We start from the raw sequence: 27,529 nt of genomic DNA on the forward strand, positions 1-27,529 counted from the left end.
CATCAAACATCCCCTCTAAATTTCTACTGAAGATCCAAGTGGAAAAGGTCACTAAAGCACTATGCAGCCTTTATAGTTGCTAAGGCAGCAAAATAATATATTTACTGACAAAATGAGGGATTAAAAAGAGGTTCCACTGTAAACCAGTGTCCAAAGCCAGGGCAGTAACAATACTTACATAAGCAATAGCAATTTGAGATCTTCTAAAAAATAAGAATTTGGTTCCAATATATGTTACTGATGAAACATTCCAACTCAAGAAGATGTAAAACTGTACAAACCCATGTAAAACACATGTAAAACTGTGCAGGTCCTATAAAAATGATTTCTTAAACTAATCCTGCACAGTACAAGGACAGCACAGAAATGAAAGGAATATCACACACAGTTTACTTCTGTAGCTTGCTCCCTCTCTTATGCATACACAAGTGTGCCTCATTTTATTCACCTATCGCATAGTAGCTCAAACACTGCAACATGCCAAATCTTCTATTAAATGCTCTGTCAGGTCTTAAACGGAGAAGGTGAAGGCACCCCACTCCAGTACCCTTGCCTGAAAAATCCCATGGATGGAGGAGCCTGAAAGGCTGCAATCCATGGGGTCGCGAAGAGTCAGACACGACTGAGCGACTTCCCTTTCACTTTTCACTTTCATGCATTGGAGAAGGAAATGGCAACCCACTCCAGTGTTCTTGCCTGGAGAATCCCAGGGATGGGGGAGCCTGGTGGGCTGCCATCTATGGGATCACACAGAGTCGGACACGACTGAAGTGACTTAGCAGCAGCAGCAGCAGGTCTTAAAACCCAGAAGTCAAAATGCAAGAAACTAGGTAGCAAGAGAACAAATAAAGCTGTGTACGCTTGGCTTAAACCACTCAGTAGTTCGTAGAGTAATTAATTTAACCCAGGGTACTTAAAAAAAAAAAAAAAACCATGGTGAGGGACAGCAAAGAAATATCTGTATACATTACATAACTAGGGATTCCTTGGTGGTCAGAAGTAAAGAATCTGCCTGCCAATGCAGAAGATGAAGGTTCACCCACTGGGCTGGAAAAATTCCCTAGAGAAGGAAATGGCAACCTACTCCAGTATCCTTGCCTGAGAAATCCCAGGACAGAGGAGCCTGTGGGCTACAGTTCACAGGATTGCAAAAGAGTTGGATAGAACTCAGCGACTGAGCATGTGTATAGTGCATAACTGGTCTCTGCACTTGCCTACCTTCTTCACTTTCTGTCTTCCATACATTGATTACAAATCAGTTCAGCTATCACCTACTCCCAGAAACCTTGCCAGTTCAGCCTCCTGTCTATTTTGGGTCTTTCCTTGGTACGCCATCTCTATAGTGGTACTTGGCACACTAGATAGGAATTACATATTTATTTGTCTAGATATCCAATTGAATACAAATTCACTGGGGAAATATCCATGATTTAAACTCTATTAACACAGACATTTCAAGTGCAAAAGGAAATAAGAATGGAGAAGAAGCCAAGGACTGATTAATTAGAACAATGACCAGGACTTTTCTTTTACTCTAAGTGGAATAAAAACAAGAAAATGGCAGGGCCAAGACCTAAGCTGAGTCTTTTAAAAGAATCACTACAATTGCCAAATGGAGATCTGACTAGTAGGGGTGACTAGAGTGGACACTGGAAAAACAAGAAGGGGGCACCTTCTACAACAGTCCAGACAAAGATAACACATCTTGAATGTAGAGGAAGCAGGGGGATGTCTGGATTTGGGAGAGCCCCACAACATAAAGAGAGAATAGATGAGGGGAATAAGAGTGAGACAGGGATTACCAATAAGCTCCATTAGAAAAAGGGCAAAATCTCCCACAAGTATTAAAGAGGCAAAGCATAAAAACAGTTTCAAAGAAACATGCTACAAAAAAGGGGAAAAGCAAATCAGTTGAGATTTACAAATGATGGCTTTGGCACAGAGAAACAGCCAGGGGGCTATATATGCCATTTCACAGGACTGAATGATTTTTGATGTTACTTTGTAAAATCTTAATCTTTATTTTCTTCTTAAAATTAATCTGAAAGCTAAGAATCTGCAAAGAATTATCTATAATTGGTTTTCTCTATTCCATGGGAATTCAAGAGAAGATTTCCAAAAATGTATTATATATTGTAAATTGAGTTGCATCAAAAAAAATTTTTTTCCATTTTAGAATCTTCTTTTTTATTATATGAAATAGGTACTGCTGGCTATTTGTCTTAAAATTTCATTACCCAGAACAGTGGTACTTCTGGCTTTTCTAACACTCCCTTGGCCTTCTAATTTAGTTACCTCATAGCTTTAGATAGCTTACTGGTTAAGCTCTGTGGAAAAGTAAGGTATCTGTCCTAGAAAACACAGACTTAAGGAAGATCAGCAACTACCTACTACTAATACGTGAAACATAATCAGCTAGTTTCTCACCTGAGAATCTGATATTATCTGACAAATTATGATCCAGCTGCATCCTGCTAACAGAGGCCTCTTTCTCTGAAGGTGCTTCTGTTTTCACTAGACTCACTGCTTCTTCTGGCTTTCCATCATCCTTGAGATCACCTGGATCCGGGTCAGGAGTGGGTCCTTCTGCCCCACCAACTATAGCTGACAGTTTCTCATCCTCCTCATTCTTAGGCCTCTTAGAGTGAGAACTAGTACACTGGAAGCTATTAACAAGAAAAGCTGTAGTCAGAACACAATGTGGGCAAAGGACAGCAAAAAATATATACATAAGCATTATTTTCACTTATTGAAAAAACAATAAAAAACTGGTTTCTAATCATAAGATACAAAGATAATCGTCATGATTAATATATCAAATTTGAAATTGAAATATTAACAGTTTTAATAACAATTTACTAAAAATTAAAACTAAAACAATGCTAAATAACTGATTATTAAAACATTATTGGGAAAAAGTCACTGTTGAAACTTTATATGGAGAAGGAAATGGCAACCTACTCCTGTATTCCTGCCTGGAAAATCCCATGGACAGAGAGCCTGGTGGGCTACATACAGTCCATGGGGGTCTCAAAGAGTTGGACAAGACTGAGCAACAAAACAACAAAACTTTATAACAATATTAAAAGAAAGCTTAATATAAAAACTAAAGTGAAAAATCATGACACAGGGATAAAATCAAACATTATTTAGATAATAAAGAAAAAAGAAACAAGGTGACTCCTTAAAGCTGTTGTTAAAATTTTAGTAGATTATTTACATTCCAAGGTGACTTGGTGACTGTATTTGCCTGAGTTTCATATAATTCTGAAATATGCATGAAAATCATTAAGATTAATTGTCAAATTATCATTAGCTGAAGAAATTAAGAGACGAAGAAGGCTAACCACATGTATTTAACATCTTATATCAATGTACTATTTATTTTCAGAGTGGACACCATTTTTATATTATTCCACTTCTAGTATTTTTCAGCAGGTCACTTCATAGGTTTATTGTAGATGCCTTCTGTATATGACACAACATTTCTAACACTTTCATTTGAGAATAGCTATAACTCAAACTAAATCAACATATATTTCAGAGTATGTACACACACACACACACACACACACACACACACACGACATTCGCTGGTGTCTCAGAGGTTAAAGTGTCTGCCTCCAATGCGGCAGACTCGGGTTCGATCCCTGGGTCAGGAAGATCCCCTGGAGAAGGAAATGGTAACCCATTCCAGTATTCTTGCCTGGAGAATCCCATGGACGGAGAAGCCCGGTAGGCTGCAGTCCATGGGGTCGCAAAGAGTCGGACACGACTGAGCGACTTCACTTTCACTTTCTATAGGAAGTCCCCATAAGATAAAGGGAGTAGCCAGGGATAACCTGGCTTTGGTAAATTGGCTAGAAGTAACAGTACTGATATCATCATCACTTTTACTGAAACCCATGCAGTGGTCTATGTGGAATATTTTACATTATGAATAGCACAGCACGCATAAAATTAAAAGGTTAACATCTTTTTGAGATTTCAATGAATCATTCCCTTCGTTAGATTTCCTTAAATACAGTATATTACTTAAGGGAGATCAGCAAACTCAATGATCAAGCCACAAAGGTGAGCATAATAAGCCCCTCAACACTAGGCTTTCTAACTGGGTAAGTAAAGACCACTGATTATTTTAACCTGCTGAAAGACACTTCACATCTGTTCGATGTCATATGTATGTTCGATGTCAACCAACAAGGACCACTGTGATTAGTAACTAAGAGACCAGATTAAACACCTAAATTAGAGTGTTGTGTTTTCTGTCCATTAAAGAATAATCCTCAAGATGTTCTACTGGCCACTGACAGATTGACTACTGTCTCCTGCAGCAAATATTTTTTTGGCAATGTGGATTAGCACCTTTAGTCTCCAAATCAGTCTTTCCCAAACTTTTCAGAGTGCAACCCACAGTGAGTTATATACTTCAGATGATGACATGATACACACATACACTGATGCTGGCACATGTCATAAATCAATACTGACCATCACCTCATGGGAAGGACTATGATACATTTTACTCTCTTTAACTTCCTAACTTTAAAATGCTGTTCCTAACCTATTAAATTGATTTGAAAAGTGACAGTTTGAAAACTCCTGCTGTAGACTATAGGGTGAAATAAGAACATCTGGGTTGTAATTCTGCTACTAATTCTGTGCCTCAAGTATATCTCTTATAAAATGCTGGTTTGATTCCATGTTCTTAAGGTTCCTTAACTCACTAGCATTCTAAAATAGCAGAAAATAAATTGTCAGGGAGAAAAATAAGAGAGAGAGACAGAGAAAGAGTCAGAAAATAAACATCAGAAGTGTGGGCAAAGATTTAAAATTACAGTGCTTTTTGGTTAGTAGCTAAAAACTGGCAAGAAGCTACAGGTCCAACTATAGGAGATTAGATAAAATACATGCAGGCATTAAAAATTCTGTAGCAAATCATTCAATTACATGAAAAAACACAAAACTGGTCAAATTACTAATAGAGCATGGCCCCAATTTTGGAAAGGTATATAATATAATAAATAAGAAATATATATGTAAAGGATATATACAAAATGTTAACACTGGTTATCTCTGGATTGTGAGGTAATGGGTGATTTGGGATTCCTTCATTATTCTTTTCCTTATTTTACAAATTTTCTCCAATGCACAAATATTACTTTTACAATCTGAAAGAAAAACAATGAGTAATATTGGAGAGTAAAAATACAACACAAACCTGGAAAACAAGAACCTAAAAAAGGTTGCCTGAGGACCTGAGCGACAAAACACACTCCCTGTTTAATGTGTTTTAAAACAGCAAGATGACCACGACAGGCCTAAAGGCTTCTGAGATGGCCCTGGCCACAAAAATGGAACGTAGGATACATTACAGAGAGACAGCCACGTTACAGAAATACCACAGGCTCTGACATCTGGTGAAAGCACAAAGCCGGGTGTGCATAATGCAGCAAGATGGATGCTCCCCAACGAGAAAAGTAATACGAGATGTTTGACAAATGAAGAAGAGAACTACAAAAGTCAAAATCAATAGCCAAATTAAAAAGTTGGAAACCAAGTTATTGAAGCTGACAAAAATAAGGATATGAGTAGACAGCACCCGTAAGACTTTAAATACATTCGTGTAAGGGGTTTAGAAGTTCCACAACTGTTCTATTTCTCATGCACTCCCAACACAACAGACCTCTCTTTTTACGTTTATTTATTTATTGCACTCTATTTATTTATTGTACTTCCAAAGAATTACAAATACTTTGCCTCAAATTTTCAGTAAGATAGTAAATAAACATACAATGAATAAACAGAAGAAAAGCAAATAAATAGTCTTTAAGAACGTTATGCTCAAGGACCCATTTTAACTGAGTAACCACAAGTGGGATGGGGTGGGGGCAAGATCATTACCTCCTGGATGCTTTTCTTACTTTCCTCCTCCTCTGCAGCCATGCTTTGACTTCAGGGGTGGATTCTGGAGTAGGTTTTGTGTGATCAATGGTATATATATCCTTTCCTTGTTTCCAAAGCTGGTATCTGTCTGGTTGAAATTTCCTCACAAAGATATCCATAGAAATTTTCACCATGTCTTTCCTGCAAGTGCACTGAAACACAATAGGGTTGGAGTGCTTTAGACACTTTGCTAACTACATAAAGTCACACTGAGTTGTTCTTTGAGTGTACCATACAAGAATACTTAGTCACTACATAATTAAAAATAATGTTTTATATTTTCAAACATTCATTGAGTAACAAATTCAATTTCTCCTGAATGGAGGTGACAATCTGTATACTCACATCTATAAATGAGAGCAAGATGTTAAAATGCATTGCAAAGTGTATCAAGAATAACTGAAAGGAGAGAGCACATATTTGAAAGCATATCTGCAAAGAAGGAATACCCTTCCAGCACAAGGATGCATCGCTGCACTGATTATCATTAAGAAGAAAATCTAGGTTGGCAATGAATAAAAGTAGCTACTAAATGTGTGGTTAAAATAATTTAACCAATAGATTGAAATAAATTTTCTCCAAGACACACATTAATCACCTTAATGTTTATTAACAAATATACTCTCACAAAGTAACCAACAATTAGGAGCAAATAAACAGTCTCTTCTACATCATATCACATGAAACACCCAGCATCATCTCTACAATCATATCCATTAGGAAGAACAGTATTAAGGTAAGAAGTTCAAAGAAAAGATTATTTTGAACCCACTAGAACTTCCATTCTCATGAATACATAGTTAGCAGTCATTAGAACGTTTCCTATAAAGACCTCACACAGGTTAAAGTGTGTCCAGACTAATACTCCAGGCAGGCAGAATCTAAACAGCGCAACAGAGGTAGTCTCAAAGATGTAACTAACATACCTTCAGTTCAGTTCAGTTCAGTCGCTCAGTCATGGCCGACTCTTTGCGACCCCATGAATCGCAGCACGCCAGGCCTCCCTGTTCATCACCATCTCCCAGAGTTCATTCAGACTCATGTCCATCGAGTCCGTGATACCATCCAGCCATCTCATCCTCTGTCGTCCCCTTCTCCTCCTGCTCCCAATCCCTCCCAGCATCAGAGTTTTTTCCAATGAGTCAACTCTTCTCATCCCTAACACACCTGGCAACAGACTGGTTGACTCAACAACCGACTTGAAACTGTAAATCTTTCAATACTTTGGGAAAACAATTATCATCTCTATGCAAATTAATTTAAACTTTCTTAATAACCTCCTGACCAAAACTTCCTCTACAGAGTTCCAATCTTGACTTGAAAGTTCAAGAAAAAGGAAAAAACAGAACATTTCAGGACATGGCTAGTAGTCTAATATGCTGAAAAGCAACTTCTCCAACTTCTAAAAATATTCTGTGGTTATTCTATGTTATGATAATCCTTCTTTTCTCCTATATTCACAATCAATATTTCCTAATCCCTCCCTTCCCTTCCACCCCTAGAAATCCATCATCATCTACAATTAGCTCTTCACCTACCTGCATTAATCGTTTTACCAGGACACCTTCACTGTCAGACTCTGAAACTTAGTATAACAAAGCTAACTGATTTCCCTGCCTACAGTCTCTTCGAGCTCCAATTCATCTTCATAGCTGTCACTTTACTCTCTCTCAAATATCTCTTAATCTTTCATTTCCAAGTTCAATACGTATAGTATTCTGCTCTGCCTTTAAAATAAAGTCTAATGTTCTGAGCCTGGCATTCAAGGCCTCTTAAGCTTTATCTCCACTAGTGAGACATCCAGGTTTCTCTTCCACTGCAAGTCAAATGAATATTCCTATTCAACCACAAAGCAGAGTCACCGTGAGCCTCCTTACCTCAGTACTTCTGATCCTACCACAAAGCCTTCCAGCTCACCATTCTGCCATTCAAAGAAAATTCATCCTAAACACTGAATGCAAATTGTACCAATTATCCTTCTGAATGGAGTACTATTTATCTACATCACTGCTTTCTATCATTAGTTAAGTACAGGCAGACTTCATTCTATTACACATTGCTTTATTGCACTTTCCTCTAACATACTTTGCAGATAAAGTGCTTTTGACAAATTGAAGGTTGGTGGCAACTATGCATCAAGTCAATCAATTTTTCCTACAGCATTTTCCAACAGCGGTTGCTCTCTTCATATCTCTGTGTTACATTTTGGTAATTCTCAACATTTCAAACTTTTTCATTATTAGGGTGATCTGTCATCAGTGATTATTGATGTTACTATTGCAAAAAGAATAAAACTTGCTGAAGGTTCAAATGATGGTTAACTTTTTAGCAATAGAATATTTCTAATTAAAATATATACTTTTTTCTAGACATAAAACTATTGCACATAATAGACTGCAATATAGTGTAAACATAACTTTTATATGCACTGGGGAACCAAATAATTTGTGTGACTCGCTTTTTCTGGGGAAAGGAACTGAATCCCCAATCTCTGAGGCATGCCTGTAAAAAGAGAGTTTTGAGTCATTTTTAAGTCGTCCTAACTCAGAAATATGGAAAATGAGGATCATTAGATATCTGAAGATATTTTGCTTTAAGATGCAACCTTTCACTAAAAGGAAGAAATGAATTTAGACTCACCTGCAGAAACTCTCTTATTTGAGTACAGTGTTACTAATATTTGCTTTGTGAAAAAAAAAGAAGTGGATAATATAGATACTATAAGTTGCCCTGGCATCAAAGAATTTTGTGTTACATTTTAATTTCCTATCCCTCTCTCCTAAAAGTCTTGAATTATGTACACACGATCCATTGGTCAACTGATTCTCTGACTCAGTACAAGAATTTATGTCCTAAGTTATAGAAACAGAGAAGAAATTAATGGTTGCCAGGGTTAAGGGAAGAAATGACAGTGAGAGGGAAGCAGGTGGGTTCAGGTATACAAGGCAATGTGAGGGATCCTTGCAGTGGTGGAAATATTTTGTATCTTGACTCCATCATTTTCAATATCCTCTTTTCCTATACTGTACTATAATTTATGCAAGAAATTACCATCAGAGTAACAGGGTAAAGGATACACAGGATCTATGTGTCTTATTTTTAGCAACTGGATATGAATCTACAATTATCTAAAGATAAAACAGTTAAGAAAAAAATAAACCCCAAGACTTCCTTAAAAACATACATATATATGTATATATGTTTAACCTTCAATTTTAAATATCAGAAATGCAGGCATAAAATACCCAAAATAATGCAAGGGAACAATGCCAGAGTCAAAAATAATTGGAAGTGAAAGTGAAGGTGCTCAGTCCTGCCCGACTCTTTGTGACTCCAAGGGCAGTAGCCTGCACCAAGCTTCTCCATCCACGGGATTTTCAAGGCAAGAGTACTGGAGTGGGTTGCCATTTCCTTCTCCAGGGAATCTTCCCAACCCAGGGATCGAACCCAGGTCTCTTGCATTGTAGACAGATGCTTTACCGTCTGAGCCACCAGGGAAGTCCAAAAATAGTTAAAGGAAACTTTAAAAGCACAGAGAAAATCTACTTTTGTCAGTAGTGACAATTAACACATTCATCTAAAGCCCTAAAGATTATTAAGAACATTTAATAGAATGTGCAATGTGACTTTACTAGCATGGAAGACATTAACAATCCCATTTAGGAACCAAGAAATTACAGACTACATATTGGTACAAAAAGCAGTAACAGGTAATAACTCTCAAGCAAGGTATTTTGGATATGAATTCAAAACACTAATACAGAAGGCTTTTTTTACTGTTTAAGAGTATACCTATTGTTTATACAATATGTAATGTATGCAATGCTAAGTTCATATTTAAAGGGAGTTGTCAGGAGTCTATAACCACAGAACTCTTCCATATTTCACTACTCTAAGACCTGTTACACAGAAAGATGATTATTCGTTCCTGTCTCCCGGGAAGTTGAATTCATGCTGTTATTTACACTGAAAACCAGCAATCTAATTTCAAGATGAAAATGTTTCTAAAAATCAGCAACTTTCTAAGGCAGCAAATACTAAGCTAGTCATCTGAATTGTAGAATTGGAAATTTCATATAACCACAAGATAAGATTAATAAAATAAGAAGCTGAGGCTTAATTTAAAAAAAACCCAAACTAAGGTATTATTTGAACATACTTTCTTTGTGACACACAGTATGGCTAACGGGGGGAGGGCGGGGAGGAACTTTCACAAGCAAATATCTGATAAGGAAGACTTTGAAGGTATGCAAACATCTGAAATTATCCTGCTTTCCAGTCTATTTATAATAATTAAACGGTAATTAAGAAGGAACTGAGGAAAGGGAATTCCCTGGTGGCCCAGTGGCTACGATTTCGCACTTCCAATGCAGGGGGCCCAGACTGATCCCCCTGGTCAGGGAACTGGATGCCACATGCCACACCTATGAGTTTGCATGCCACAGCAAAGACCCAGGGGAGCCAAATAAGTAAATAAAAAATAAATATTAAACAATGAAAAAGGTACTAAGGCAAGAATAACTTAAACTAAGATACCAAACCTGGTAAGCCACTTGATGTGGCTGTTATGGGTTTAATTGTATCTCCCTTCCACCCCCAAAAGGGATGTTGAAGTTCTAACCCCAGTACACCAGAATACAGACCTACTTTGGAGACAGGGTTAAGGCAGAAGTAATTACATATGGTGTTACTGAGTAGAGTGGGCCCTTAATCCAGTAGGACTGGTGTCCATATCACAAAAGAAGAGGCACAGACACGCAGGGAAGAAGGCCATGTAAAGATGGAGGCACAGATTGGAGTAATGCATCTCCAAGGCAAGGGCCATCAAGGATTAACTCTGCCACCAGGAAGAAGCCTGGGAGGGTCTCAGAGGGAGGAGACGACTACAGGTACCTTGATTTTGGACTTTTGGCCTCCAGAACCCTGAGGCAACAAATTTCTGTTGTTGTAATTCACCCAGTTGGTGGCTCTATTACAGCAGTCCAAGGGAACTAATTAATACAAAATTTTGGAACTAGGAAGTGCAGCACTTCTATAGCAACCAGCTTAAAATGCAGAGCGGCTTTGGGGAGGAATAGCATAGAGAAGGCTTTCATCATCACAGACTATATATACGTATTATATTATATATATATATATATATAATGAAGAACAGAGTATTGCGACATGTGCTAGATGTGCTTCTGGCAAGGTCTCGGAGGTAAATAAGGAGTATAGTATTGGACACTGGAGGAAAGGTGATCCCTGTTGTGAAAAGTGGAAAAGCCGTGTTATGTTGGGTGAAAGGTAGAACTTAAAAATTACAAACTTGGAAATTGAGATTTCCAATGAAAGTATGGAAAGTTCAGCTTTGCTTGCCTTGTCTGCTTACTGTAAGACAGGAGAAGAAAGAAAGAAACTGAGGAAGGAACTGCTAAGCAAGAAAAAAACCAGTTTGGAAAACTCTCAGCCTATCCACAGAGTATATTCTGGACACTGGGCCAGTGGTTTGGCTGGTTAAACATTTGAGATGTATAGAACAGTCTTTGGACTCTGTGGGAGAGGGAGAGGGTGGGATGATTTGGGAGAATGACACTGAAACATGTATAATATCATATAAGAAATGAATCGCCAGTCCAGGTTAGATGCAAGATACAGGATGCTCTGTGCTGGTGCACTGGGATGACCCAGAGGGATGGTAGGGAGAGGGAGGTGGGAGGGGGGTTCACAATGGGGAACACATGTACACCCATGACAGATTCATGTTGATGTATGGCAAAACCAATACAATATTGTAAAGCAATTAGCCCCCAATTAAAACAAATAAATTTAAATTAAAAATAAATAAATAAAGAGATTAGGCATGTGAGTCATGGATCAGATCAGCCATCTCAGCAGAAGCCAGGAATGGAGATGTGATTATCCAGGAAAGGCCTGTGGAGGATACTCTTGTGTGATGGCTTGGATACCCCTGAGGTGCAAAGAAGATCAACCAAGTTTGTGAGGGCTTTATGTTAGAAGAAATAATGCCAGCCTGAATTGAAAATGACAAAGACAGGATGAAATGAATGAATAATGACTAACAGGACAACTCACAAGGAAGAGGACTGAGCCAACAGTCCTCTGTAACATCTGTTACAGCTGCAGAAAACCTCTTATATGGAACATATAGAAAAATGCTGCCATATGTTTTATTTAAGATATATTAATGGAGGCCCACCTGCAATGGAGGAGACACAGGAGATAGGGGTTCGATCCCTGCATTGGGAAGATCCCCTGGGGAGGAAATGGCAACACACTCCAGTATTCTTTCCTTTTTCTTTTTTAACCCTCGCTCCCCCCACTCAAGTATTCTTGCCTCAAAAATTCCATGGACAGAGGAGCCTGGTGGGCTACAGTCCATGGGGTCACACAGAGTCAGATACAACTGAGCAACTAAGCATGCATAATGGAAGTATTCAATAAAGCAGTAAACCCATTCATGTTAAATTTTTCTGAATGACATAAACCCACAAATTATTACTATCCAACCAACAATATGCTAGATAATACATAAAAATAACATTATTTCTTTTAAAATTCTACATGGGATTATAATGCCTTGGAAGAGGAGAAAAAGGAAATATGACAACAGTTTGTTGAGAAACTACAAACCCACAATGCAGCATACTCTGACACTTAAAACTTGGACCAAATTCCAGCTTCAACACTAACCAGCCATGTAACCTGGATAAAATTATTAAATGTCTCTGTGCCTCAGCTATCTCATTTGAAAAACTTTCTCATTTGAAAAACAGAGCATAATAATGGTAACTACCTCACAAGGACTTAGCTTTTTGTATCTGTAAAATAGACTATTGTCAGGTACAAGTTTGCACTTACCAAGAGCCTTGCCACTTTAGTACCTTGCCTTGACAACCCCATGAAGAATATGAAAAGGCAAAAAGATAGGACACTGAAAGATGAATTCCCCAGGCCAGTAGGTGTCCAATATGCCACTGGAGAAGAGTGGAGACATAATACCAGGAAGAATGAAGAGACGGAGCCAAAGCGAAAACAACGCCCAGCAGTGGATGTGACTGGTGATGCAAATAAAGTCTGATGCTGTAAAGAACAATATTGCATAGGAGACTGGAATCTTAGCTACATAAATCAAGGCAAATTGAAAGTGGTCAAACAGGTGATGGCAAAAATAAACACTGACATTTTAGGAATCAGTGAACTAAAGTGGACTGGAATGGGCGAATTTACCTCAGATGACCATTATATCTACTACTGTGGGAAAGAATCCCTTAGAAGAAATGGAGTAGCCAACATGGTCAACAGAAGAGTCCGAAATGCAGTACTTGGATGCAGTCTCAAAAATGACAAAATGACCTCTGTTTCCAATGCAAACCATGCAATATCACAGTAATCCAAGTCTATGACCCGACCAGTAATGCCAAAGAAGTTGAAGTTGAATGGTTCTATGAAGACCTACAAGACTTTATAGAACCAACACCCAAAAAAGATGTCCTTTTCATTACAGGGGACTGGAATGTATAAGTAGGAAGTCAAGAGATACCTGGAGTAACAGGCAAACTTGGCCTTGGAGTACAAAATAAAGTAGGGCAAAGGTTAGCAGAGTTTTGCCAAGAGAATGCACTAGTCATAGCCAACACCCTCTTCCACCAACACAAGAGAAGACTCTACACATGGACACCACAGAAGACTCTACAGATGGCCAATACCAAAATCAGACTGATTATATTATTTGCAGTCAAAGATGGAGAAGCTCTATACAGTCAGCAAAGACAAGACCAGAAGTTGACTGTGGCTCAGATCATGAACTCCTTATTGCCAAATTCAGACTTAAATTGAAGAAAGTAGGGAAAACCACTAGACCATTCAGGTATGACCTAAATCAAATCCCGTACAGTGGAAGTAACAAACAGATTCAAGGGATTAGATCTGATCGACAGAGTGCCTGAAGAACTATGGACAGAGGTTCCTGACATTGTACAGCAGACAGTGATCAAGATCATCCCCAAGAGAAAGAAATGCAAAAAGGCAAAATGGCTGTCTGGGGAGGCCTTACGAATAGCTGAGAAAAGAAGAGAAGCTAAAGGCAAAGGAGAAAAGGAAAGATACACCCATTTGAATGCAGAGTTCCAAAGAATAGCAAAGAGAGATAAGAAAGCCTTCCTCTGTGATCAATGCAAGGAAATAGAGGAAAACAACAGGATGGGAAAGAGTAGAACTATCTTCAAGAAAATTAGAGATACCCAGGGAACAATTCATGCAAAGATGAGCATAATAAAGGACAGAAATGGTATGGACCTAATAGAAGCAGAAGATATTAAGAAGAGGTGGCAAGAATACACAGAAGAACTATATAAAAAAGATCTTGATGACCCAGATAACCACAATGGTGTGATCACTCACCTACAGCCAGACATCCAGGAATGTAAAGTCAACTGGGCCTTAGGAAGCATCACTACGAACAAAGCTAGTGGAGGTGATGGAATTTCATTTGAACTATTTCAAATCCTGGAAGATAATGCTGTGAAAGTGCTGCACTCAATACGCCAGCAAATTTGGAAAACTCAGCACTGGCCACAGGACTTGAAAAGGTCAGTTTTCATTCCAATCCCAAAGAAAGGTAATGCCAAAGAATGGTCAAAATACCACACAATTGCAATCATCTCAAACACTAGCAAAGTAATGCTCAAAATTCTCCAAACCAGGCTTCAACAGTATGTGTACTGTGAACTTCCAGATGTTCAAGCTGGATTTCAAAAAGTCAGAGGAACCAGAGATCAAATTGCCAACATCCACTGAATCACTGAAAAAGCAAGAGAGTTCCAGAGAAACATCTACTTCTGCTTTATTGACTACACCAGAGAGAATCTACTCTTGGGAGAATCCCTTGAACTGGAAGGAGATCCAACCAGTCCATACTAAAGGAAATCAATCCTGAATATGCATTGGAAGGACTGATGCTGAAGCTGAAATGCCAATATTTTGGCCACCTGGTATGAAGAACTGACTCATATATTGCAGTCTTCTACTGACACATGAGTAGTTGGTGTATCTTAAAACCAAAGAGCACTGTAAGAAACTGTCTGATTGCACTGAACAACTACAAATCCCGGTCGGTGCAGTCATTATAGTAACATGTGCCCGTGAGAATTGAAAATGACTCATATTTTAAAAACACAAATAGCACATCAATACTTATTTCCTTCAAAAATTCAAATCAACAACTGGAAAAGTTAGGTTTTCATCAAAATCTAGTCTCCCCCAGAAAATTAATGTTTTTGAAGGTTAATGGTTATCTTCAAGGCACAACCAAATTACTACATTCATTCATTCATTCATTTCAGTTGCTCAGTTGTGTCCGACTCTTTGAGACCCCATGAATCACAGCACGCCAGGCCTCCCTGTCCATCACCAATTCCTGGAGTTCACTCAGACTCACATCCATTGAGTCCGTGATGCCATCCAGCCATCTCATCCTCGGTCGTCCCCTTCACCTCCTGCCCCCAATCCCTCCCAGCATCAGAGTCTTTTCAATGAGTCAACTCTTCACATGAGGTGGCCAAAGTACTGGAGCTTCAGCTTTAGCATCATTCCTTCCAAAGAAATCCCAGGGTTGATCTCCTTCAGAATGGACTGGTTGGATCTCCTTGCAGTCCAAGGGACTCTCAAGAGTTTTCTCCAATACCACAGTTCAAACGCATCAATTCTTCGGCGCTCAGCCTTCTTCACAGTCCAACTCTCACATCCATACATGACCACAGGAAAAACCACAGCCTTGATCAGACGGACCTTAGTCGGCAAAGTAATGTCTCTGCTTTTGAATATACTATCTAGGTTGGTCATCACTTATCTTCCAAGGAGTAAGCATCTTTTAATTTAGTTTACAACATTCAGCAAAACTGTCTTACATCTCCAAACACAGAAGCTCTGAAAATAGGGGACTGTGTTTCAAATGGGAAAGTGCCAAACATTCAGTGGAATCACCATTAACTTACTTTGAGAGCCCTGAAGTTTGTACACTACAACTTGCCGTTTAAAAGAACTTCATAAATAAAGAATAAAGGGAAGAGAAACAGTCTCAATTTCGTTGATTTCTAACAACACACTGTGCTTAGTCATGACAATAAGAATTAAGAATGTTATTAACATAATGAGATACAACAATTCATTACTGTTTAAGTAGTCACAAAGATACTACTTAGAGTAAAGTATTAGGGATAACGACCTCTTTTTAACCAAGAAAGTAACAGATGACAATAACTAATTTAGAGTTAAAACCAGTAACTAGCCTGAAACAATTATATTCGAAACCACAAAACTACCTTTTATAGTAACAGATAATTTAATACTCAGTATGTTCATATAATTCATTGGGGGGAAAATGTTTATCAACTCGTCACAATAATTCTGAAAGGTAGAAACAAGTATCTCATTCCCATAAAAGGACACTGGGGCCAACAAAGATCATCCAACTAGTAAGTGAATATACAATACACACAGGTCTGACTACAAATGCATGCTATTACATTTCTTTGCTTCCTGTTTTTTCTTTAAACATTTACCGTCCATTTAGTGAGTGCCAAACATTATCACAGAAATGAGTAACTGAGATTGGTGTAACCTCACATCCAAGTCTCTGCTGTCATTAGGTAACGTGGCCATGAGCACTGGAAATATGCCTAGTATGAATCAAGATGTGTTGTGTGTTAAAATTATACACCAGATTTCAAAGACTTAAAAGGAAAAAAAAGGATATAAGGTATGTCAATAATTTTTCACATTACATATTGAAATGTACAAATGAATCTATTTATCCACGCCAGTATTCTTGCCTGGAGAATCCCATGGATGGAGAAGCCTAGTAGGTTACAGTCCACGGGGTCGCAGAGTTGGATACAACAGAGCAACTTCACCACCACCACCATATATAAATTAATATATATATATATTTTTTTTTCATATATGTTTTAGGTTAAATAAAAAGTGTATTTAAATTTTTTTTTTAATTCAGACAATTTTAAGGCTAGAGTATTAAGAGAAATCCTGAACTATAGAACGTGGGTATACAATGGAAAGGGAGAATCTTTCTTAACCAAATATTTTAACCAGCTGATCAAAAATTTATCCTTCATTCTACTAGGCTTATACCTCTTTCATTCCTTCCTATTTTTTAATGCTTTTATCTTTTTTCTTTTCTGTTTTTAACCCTTTTATCTGTTTTCAACTTAGTCATGTCCAAAGCCTAAAAACTCTCCAATCCCCCTACATGTAAAAAATAGCCATCATTGAAACAAACTACGCTTCTATCAATCCACTAGCACTCCAGAATCTTCACCTTCATCTCACAACTACATAAACATATACCCATCAATACAAATGAAGTGGGTTTCCACTGAATCATACCAAACTTAAAGGAGAGAAAGGCCAGCTCTTTGTAAAACTGTCACAATACTAACTCATTATATTTGCAGGATTCCAGGAACCCCAGACTTTTTCCTGTACACTTATGCTTAGTTTTTTCTCATTTCAAATAGGAATGGAGAGCAATATTTTCCAATATCCACTCAAATTTTTAAGACAGTACTTCTGATCAGTATTTTCTGGCATTACGTTCCAAACATAATGAACATAAGAACAGTCACTCAGTTCTTATGAAACCAACTGATTATTTTAACAGAAAGATGGTGAATTTAAATGGCTGTTAATCATTAAATACAATAATTTTAGAAAACACATGAATTATACAGTTAATGAAGCCAATGTCTATTGACAGGATATTATTCTGCTATTTGTAGAAGTATCTAGCCTATTGAGATACAACAAAAATTTCTGAAGGAAGTTTTGTTCTTTTTATGTTCACCATAAAGTTAAGAGCATATATGTATTTATTATTTACAGTTACATACTTTTATTGTATTTAATGGGCTGATTAACTGTAAAAATGTAATGGAACCTATTTACATTGAAATTATTCCAAATAAATTTCAAAAATAAGTAAAATCTTCTTCTTCTGTAGTCCATTCTTTCTATTATCATAAAATTTTCATTGACAGTTACAAATCTTAACAGAATTTCACCCTTCTTGGAGTACTCCAAACAGACCAACTATTAGCTAGCTCAAAACTGAATTACATTAGAAAAGGGGGAATTCAGAATCAGTATAACAAATACAGATAAATATAATATACATTATGCTAAGCTAAAGAAATCAGGTATTTAAAAAGTTCACACTGGTGATTATTCCACCTGATTAATGAATAGAACTGTGTTTAATATAATGGATAAGGAGTAGCCACACTGCTCTAACTGACTACAGCTAGAGTTGTTGAAACTAACTATAGCTCTTCTGTTTATTAGCTGAGTAAAACTGGGTAAACCTTGAGCTCTGCATCATCTCTCTCACATAAAAATGTTCTCCTGGCTCTCTCACAGGGGGTTCAAAAATTTTTAAGTGTGTTAATACACTAGGATCAACTTGAGCTCTTTAAAAAAAGATTATGATTATGATCTCCCCAACTCTCTTCCCCGCAAAAAAACTAAAAGACTCAAAATGCTGTTGTAAAGCAATGTAATGTTTTAAAGTTTAAGTCTGGACTCAAACACTTATGTTTTACAGAACAGATTTTCAAAGATAGTAGAGCCACATGATTCTTGAGCTCATTCTTCAAATGCATGAAACCAACGTAAGAGTAGCACAGAAAAGGCCTCCTGCCCGTTTCTATCTATGGAAATCTTTAGGTACCCATCACTATATACCCAAATGGGCTTCTCCCCTTGGTCATATGTAATATCCATTATAATACGGATTTACTTCATCTGTACACTTATTCACTCATTGCTCATTTGTACATGTACCCTTTTAACAAATAATTTTTGGAGAAAATTATTATAATTACTTTATAATTTATTATTTCAATATAAGAAAGTTTTTAAATATTTAGAATTAATTAAGATAAAAGATAGATAGCATATTAAAAAGCAGAGATATTACTTTGCCAATAAAGGTCCGTCTAGTCAAGGCTATGGTTTTTCCTGTGGTCATGTATGGATGTGAGAGTTGGACTGTGAAGAAAGCTGAGTGCCGAAGAATTGATGCTTTTGAACTGTGGTGTTGGAGAAGACTCTTGAGAGTCCCTTGGACTACAAGGACATCCAACCAGTCCATCCTAAAGGAGATCAGTCCATCCTAAAGGAGTTCATTGGAAGGACTGATGTTGAAGCTGAAACTCCAATATTTTGGCCACCTCATGCGAAGAGTTGACTCATTGGAAAAGACCCTGATGCTGGGAAGGATTGGGGGCAGGAGAAGAAAGGGACGACAGAGGATGAGATGGCTAGATGGCATCACGGACTCGATGGACATGAGTTTGAGTGAACTCCAGGAGCTGGTGATGGACAAGGAGGCCTGGCATGCTGTGATTCATGGGGTCACAAAGAGTCGGACATAACTGAGAGACTGAACTGAACTAAAGATAAAAGTAATATTTGAACAGCACTTTGATTTTGATTTTTTGAGTAACATTTCTTTTAATATTAGTCAAAGACAAAGTAAAAGGCCATTTCACCAGATCACATGAAAAGTAAACTATATAATTACATTTATACTGACTGAGCAGGGAGAGAAAAGAAATAACTTTGAGATCAATATTAATCAGCAAACCCACTATAAAAAGAATGCAAAGGTCATTTCCTTTGTCCTTAATATCCATTAATGAAGCAAGTGCTGCAGAAGACCTGAACATTCCTTGTTTTCCCCATACTGGTCTGCAGAGTTTCCAGAACTCTGATTTTGTCAAACTGTACAAAACACTAAGAGGCTCTGGGAATCCTAGCATACATACCCAGAGAAAAAGTCTAAATGTTCTGTTTTCATGGACATGGGAAAGAAAGTAGCTCTAAAATACCCTTAAAGGCCAAAAAGATAATCATAGTCCATAGTAAGAAAGTAGGATACCAGAACTGAATTTCTTATTCTCATTTTAATAAATCATTATTGTGAACTGTTTCAGATACCTTTGCCATATCTGACCTTCCTCTTACAGTCTATTTTAAATTATGAAAATATACATTGTATCTTTTCAAGAAGTACATTCTAGGTGCCTAGAGGATTAGAGGCACCTAAAAATATTTTTTTAATAAATAACCTTTTATAAATATATGAGGAAACAGAGGCTCAGAGCATTCAATGTGCCCAATGTCAAACTACTAACAAGTAATGTGATGCTTACCAGATTCCAATCTAGAAAAAGTCCCATACTCTTAACCAATCTACTGTGGATATTCAAAACCAAACCATATTTAACACATTTTAAATAGTTTTTAATTTAAATGTGGGCCATATTTTTCCATTCTAAACTTCTTTTTCTATGACCCATAACCAAGTTGAAATTACAGTTGAGAACAAATGCCTGGGTCCCATTATTTTTGCTTTTTATGCATGACATCATGCCGTGTTAACACAGTATATCCAGTCTAGCTAACAACTTTCCCAAATATGTTTCCTCTTCTCCGTCTGCTTTTAATAGGTTCAGATTCATTTCTTCTGAATATTTTCAGGCTCTACCATGCCAGGATATGTCTCCCTTATAAAGTAAGGCAATTATAAAGCAATTTAAGGTATGGGGCTAGAAACTCTATCTTTCTGACCTATGGGAACACTGCTCAAACAAAGAAAAACTATATAGAAAGAAGGGAAATGGATTCAAATAGCTTGCTCCAGGGGTCTCTCAAAAATTCTGTAGGAATTATTTTTAGAATCTCTGTTTCTCAACACTTACCTAAGTATTCTCATAGAAAGGTTAAGGAAGTGCAGAGTTACAGATATTAAACAATCCACTTTCACTGTGCCATGTAAAACACAGCATGAAACTGAACTCTTTAGTACTGGGGAAGAGATGAAATTACTTTGTTCTGAATTCATGCGTTGTATGTCACACTTTATATGGGGGATAAATGTGGGCAAGATGAGATAAAAATAGGGCTCTGCAAAATCTTAGGGATCTAAGTATTTTATGAATATAAAGATTTGCTCCTAAGAGTCTATAAAATCATACGTGAGAGAGCCGACAGAAATGACATGGAAGTATACAGCAGATAACCTTTCTATGATGTTCAGATACACTGACTTTTGAATATTTTAAATATTTTTAATGACTAATTGGACACAATTAGAAGTTCTCTCATGCGTTCTTATGACATCTTGCAAGTCACTTAGTGTTTTTGTGCCTCAGTTTGTCATGTATGAATTATGATGACTGGAGTGGAATGAACCTTAGGAAATAAATCTTCCACTCCAATCATCATAATTCATGCATGACAAACTGAGGCACAAAAACACTAAGTGACTTGCAAGATGTCATAAGAATGCATGAGTGCTAAGTCACTTCAGTCACATCCAACTCTTTGTGACCCAACAGACTGTCACCCAGCAGGCTCGTCTGTCCATGGGATTTTCCAGGCAAGAATACTGGAGTGGCTTGCCATTCCTTTCTCCTGGGAATCTTCCTGACCCAGGGATCAAACCTACATCTCTTACATCTCCTGCACTGGCAGGTGGATTCTTTACAACTAGCACCACCAGGGAGGCCAGTCACAAGGACAGTGAGTGGGAAAAAAGTTCCAAGTGATGCAAGATTTCAATATCCTACCAACCATCATCTCTGGTATTTTCAACTTCCCATTCACTGAGCAACTACTAAGCTCACAGGAACACACTGAGTAATTCAAGGGGCTGATTGTGAAATTAGCCATTTCCCAGGTTTCATGATAGACTACTAGCCGTGGTAAAACAGCATCTGACTAATGCTGGAGATGTTCACCTCCTCACTTCTGAGGAGCTGGAGATGAAGCCAACAACCTCTAACCCTCTTCCATCTCTTTCTGTATAGTTCAAACATTAATACCAATGTAGGAAATATGATTTCAAAAGTACTATCATTTTTCTAAAGGGGAAAGACAGGAACAACTTAGGAAAAATATCAATGAAACAGCCATGTATGCATAATGTAATCCCCAGAATGGAAGCACTATAGAGTTTCATCGTTCCTCAGTATCCTTAGTGGACTGGCTCCAGGACTGCCCTCAGATACCAAAATGTATAGATGCTCAAGTCCCTAGTATAAAATGGGGTGGTATTTGCATATAACCTATGCACATCTTCCCACACACTTTAAATTATTTGTAGATTACTTATAATACCTAAAACAATGTAGATACTCTGGAAATAGTTATAATATAAATGTTATATAAATAGTTGCCAAAAAAGAAACTTATAGAATTTTTTTTTCCTTATCTTTTCAATTCACAGTTGGTTGAACCCACAGATGTAGAACCCAAGGAATCAGAGAGCTGACTATATATATTAAGGGTGCTCATACTTGATAGAAACAAAAATAACTTGCTATTTTTCAAATAAATTCTAAGTTAACATATTATAAATCTTATATGCCATACTGAATTTTTAATCTATTTTTTAAGAAAAAAATAAAACCTTTATTTATTCAACAGTCCTGTCATAAACAGTATCCCACACTCATGGCAATCTGATCACACATCTCTTGCCACATAAAAAATCCTCTGGCACTATTCCTAAAACACGAGACAACCAGATGAAAGCTAACTAGATAAAAACAATCAATGCCTTTAGGAAGAAGTATAATTTATTTCAGGCTTTCTAATACTAACAATATGGTCAGAAATTTAACATTACATAATAAAAGAAAAACAATTTTGAGGAAATAAGTTTTTCAACTGATTAACAACAGATAGCTTTTCAGCAACACTTCCTTAGAAAACCCCACAGCACTATAAGTAAATAATGCAGCATCTCAGATTCATTTTGTCTGGCAATTCCTGCATTCCCACTCAAGTGTGAGAATATGTCTGGCATGGCTACTATCTTTCCTCTGTTATTAATCTTGTGAAATTATTTAAAGCAAGGGGAAAAGGTAGATATATATTCTATATGAACAAGTAGGAAAACAAATAGAAGATAGAAAAACAACCATGCATTTTTTAAGTATTTCTTCAATTTCTCTCTGGCCAAATTTAGAACACCATAAATAGGGAAATCAATGGAAAAACATTTCCTATAAGAGGATTTATTATTCTTTAAGAAATTAAGATGGGGAAAACAGGATTTAAATCAGTTTAAGGCCAACAAGGATCCAACATGCAGAACTAACTTCCATGACTGTTACTATTAGTTGCTTGACTTTAGACTCAAAATAGCAAAAATGAAGCTGTATTAAATCAATCTGTGACATGTTAAGAATAAATCAAGCCAAAAACTTAGCAACACAGAACTTTTAAATATGTAATAAACCTTTTAAAATATGAATAATCTGTGCCAGTAAATTAACAACTAAGAAATTATCCTAAGAAAATAAATTATTAAAGTACTAGCTTATATTTAAGAATGTTCATCAAAGATCTAAAAAATATTAAAAAAAATTCTAGAAACAATAGAGTATTGCTTTAAAAACACATAGTATAACTTATGGGAAAGCATTTATAGAGATATGGGAAAGTACACTCTATAGGTGGATAAAACAGGTTATATGTGATTATACATGTAACATATATGGTTTATCTACATATAATACACATACACATGTGAGAGACAGATCCAGTTCCTTAAATCTGATTTTGGGGAGAGCTGTGGGGATGGAGGTGGTGGGCACAACTAGAAGTGGGCATGGCATGAGAAGGTTACTTGGACTAAAGCCCTATACTCTAGTGGAAATATCCATAAACAGATGAATCCCTTCCTTAAGAGGCAATTTCTCTCTCTCAACTCTTGATCTCTCTATATTTATCCAAACCAAAAGTGTTTCATCCCAAGCACCTAGTTCTTTTCTCTCAGGTCACTTATAAAAATTTTAGTCATATGTTTATATGTCTACTTGGTTAATGTCGATTTCCTGCCCTAGAACCTACATTCTGTGAGGACAGGGCTCAGATCTGTTTTTACCAACACATAGCACGTACTCCATAAATACTAACTGAATTACTACCAAACACTAGAATATTGCCTGTAAAGTAAGATGAAAATGAAAATGCAATCTAATGTTGACCTTACTGTATCTGAATTGTTTACTTGCTTTATTTCTATTTACCTAATTTATTTAAAAACTGAATTACTTGATCATTATGCAGAACCTTTGATTAGAAGACCCCATGGATCCCATGCAACTCCATGGACTATACAATCCATGAAATTCTCTAGGCCAGAATACCAGAGTGGGTAGCCTTTCCCTTCTCCAGGGGATCTTCCCAACCCATGGATCAAACCCAGGTTTCTCACATTGCAGGCAGATTCTTTACCAGTTGAGCCACAAGGGAAGCCCAACTTTCACTACGTAGAGCCTTTGATTAGAAGACCTCAAAGTCCCACTCCAGTACTCTTGCCTGGAGAATCCCAGGGACGGGGGAGCCTGGTGGGCTGCCATCTATGGGGTCGCACAGAGTCGGACACGACTGAAGTCACTTAGCAGCAGCAGCAGCAAGTCTTTCACTGGCAAATATGGGGATTCTACTTTAATTAATGGAAACATGTCACAAACATTAAGGAATGCTTTTTTTTTGGTCTAGCAAATGACACACAGGTACAAACTACAACTTAGATTTCTAAATTCATACCCACTTGCTAAGAATTTAGTTATTACAAATAAAATGTAGAACTGTCATTGTTGTAACAATCATTAACAAGCTCTGGACAAGAGAAGTCCTACACTAACCCAGGGGCAATGGGTCCACTGAATAAAATCTAGAAAGTGATTGGGTAGGGTATGCTCTATTTTTACTCTAAAGAAACTCATAAATCACTCTAGACATTGAAAAAAAAAGGCTACATAATAAATACAGTTTTAATGATCTACATTCCCTCACATTCACGTACACTTTTAATGTATTTAAATTCAAACTGGATTGAGTCCAGAAAGTAATCATAAATATAGCCGATATCAGCCTCAAATCCTGCCAACTAATCAAGACCACTTTAAAACACTTCCATCCAACAATGTTTCTGGTGCCAAAAAAAAAAAAAACAAGAACAAGAACAAACAGCCCCTTATCCCCTACTTACACAACTTATACAATAATCAGAATAAAGATTACTCATCCAGATGCGAGGAGAAGGAAATGGCAACCCATCCCAGTATTTCTGCCTAGGGAATTCCATGGACAGAGGAGCCTGGTGGGCTGCTGTCTGTGGGGTCGCACAGAGTTGGACACGACGGAAGCAACTTCGCATGCATTCATGCATTGGAAAAGGAAATGGCAAATCACTCCAGTATTCTTGCCTGGAGAATCCCAGGGACAGAGGAGCCTGGTGGGCTGCTGTCTATGGGTTCCCACAGAGTCGGACACAACTAAAGTGACTTAGCAGCAGCAGGAGCACCAGCAGCATCCGTATGTGTAATAAGAAATTTCAGGGTAGTAGTTTCACTTATTTCCTCAGATGTGATTGCCTACTACAATCCATCAACTGTCAAGAAATAAAAAAATCAGGAATGTTCCTCCTTCACTAGTAAATAAACACAAGCTGGAGCAGTGATCCTTTAAATCAAAATGGGAAAACCTCATGGGGTTGGAGTGATCTGACTAAATGGAGGAGGAAGGTAAAGCCCTAGGGACAGCATAGTTAAAAACAATAGTAATCACTTCAGTTTTGGTCCATTTTGCATTTCAAGAACTACTGCTGAGGTCTTCTAGAAGACAGAGTAGGGTAACAGTCAGAGAGGAATTTTTATAGCAATAAATAATTTTCATATACCATATCTGCTCATCCGTTGCCTTTTTACTTTGTCCAAGGACTAAGAAATAAGTTGAAAATGGCTTCCCACTATCCTCTTTGGGAAATCCATTCTGCTACAAATAGACCACCTGATCTATACAATCTCTGGCCCAAGATTGTAACTGGCAAGATTTCCCTTTCAAGTGCAAAATCATGAAGCCTATCCCACCACAGGTTTTTGTTTTCCCTCTCTGTGAAACATATATGGAAAAGAAAACTAACAGAAGGCCCAGTCCTTTAATCAAATATTAAATTACATCTATTCTCAATCCAATGCTTGTGCTCCTGCAATAATGTCAGAGTAACAAGCTATGACACCATTCATTCTACAAACATTCTGATGTCTAACATGAGCAAAGAGGTATGACTATAGTGACCAGACTTCATAAATAAGCAGCTACATGAAGGAAGGCAGAAATTTGAGAAAAGTTTGCAATTCTCAACATTGGTTAAGTTTTGTGGAACTGAACAGGACTGTTTTTATTTATAATTTACTATTTATTAGTTTGTTCAAATATTTTATTGAAATTGATGTAGCAGAATTAAACCACTATATTTTTATTACATGATGCACTGCTAAGACTTTTCTTCACAAGGATAATTTCAGACTAAAAGGAATTCTGGAAACGATTCTCTCCCAGGCCCAGGCCTTGTGTTTTAGGTGAGGCTGGACTAGCCAATCAAACATTTCATTCCAAAGACAACAGTGACTGGGTCAGGGTTGGGCATGTGACCCAGGTAGGCAGAGAGGACTAATTCCCAGGACTTGGTCCTAGTCTATTAGCCTAGAAAAGCCAACAGTCCTCTATACCACAACATGGAAAACAAAAGCCTCAGAAGGAAGTCAAGTATGATAGAAGAACCAGACAGAAGAAAGTGGGGTAAGAGGAATCAGACAGATATCTGGAGATACACATCAAGGAGGCAGTCTATTTTTCTTTCTGCACCAAAAGGAGGTAGAAGGCTGTAACTTTTGAGAATGCTGACTCATTGAGACTATCTTAAGACAGAATATACACACTTAACTAAATACATGATGCACTCGGAAGAAAAGTAAAAATTACTTATGAGCATAGGAAGAATTTTTGAATCTTTTCTAGATTGTTGCTGGAAATGTATTTACAGTTGAAACCAGAGCATTAGTGATTAATCTGACTTACAAGAAAATGATTTTACAGTCAGAATGAAATGACATGGGTTATCAGATAAGACAGACATATACTATGAACCAGAAACAAATCATAAAATTCAAATTAACAAGAAAATTAGTACAGAAAATTATATATATATATATATATATATAAGAACTTGCCAGAGGAGAAGACTAGTTCAAATTTCCACTTTTACATATGTTCAAAACAATTAAGGTCAATTAGCATGTTTAGAATATCAGGCCTAAGGGATAAACAGATAAATTAGCCCCATGTTTTTAATCTGGAGACTTGAATCCATATGGCTATTAAAACCAGTTAAGATTTTAAATGCCAGTCACAATTCACAAAAGAGCCTTCAACAGGAAAAGTTTATACTTGTATAAATACATTTCTGTCTCTGTAACATCAAGAAACACCAAAATAGCAATTAAGTATTGTTCAACCAACAGAAGTTACATATTCCAATGTTCCAGGACCAATGTAAAATTTTCAAAACCCAATGTAAAATATATTATTTTAAAAGCCTAGTCTAGAATAGCATTGTAACAGGTATACTATCATTTAAGAATCGAATCGCCAGTCTATTTCCGACGCTGGATACAGCATGCTTGGGGCTGGTGCATGGTGATGACCC

At 37.2% G+C, this 27,529-nt stretch overlaps 1 protein-coding gene across 1 annotated transcript in view; it reads right to left on the minus strand.

The window, feature by feature from the left end:
• KDM4C (lysine demethylase 4C) overlaps positions 1-27,529 on the minus strand; it is a 400,505-nt gene that overhangs the window by 184,990 nt on the left and 187,986 nt on the right. The window contains exons 9-10 of the mRNA XM_068973756.1: positions 5,905-6,098; positions 2,428-2,666 (exon numbers count right to left, since the gene is read on the minus strand). Of these exons, the coding sequence (XP_068829857.1) occupies positions 2,428-2,666; positions 5,905-6,098 (433 nt within the window). The remainder of the gene's footprint in view (positions 1-2,427; positions 2,667-5,904; positions 6,099-27,529) is intronic.

The sequence above is a fragment of the Capricornis sumatraensis genome, chromosome 6 (genome assembly GCF_032405125.1).
Source record: "Capricornis sumatraensis isolate serow.1 chromosome 6, serow.2, whole genome shotgun sequence".
Taxonomy (NCBI): Eukaryota; Metazoa; Chordata; class Mammalia; order Artiodactyla; family Bovidae; genus Capricornis; species Capricornis sumatraensis.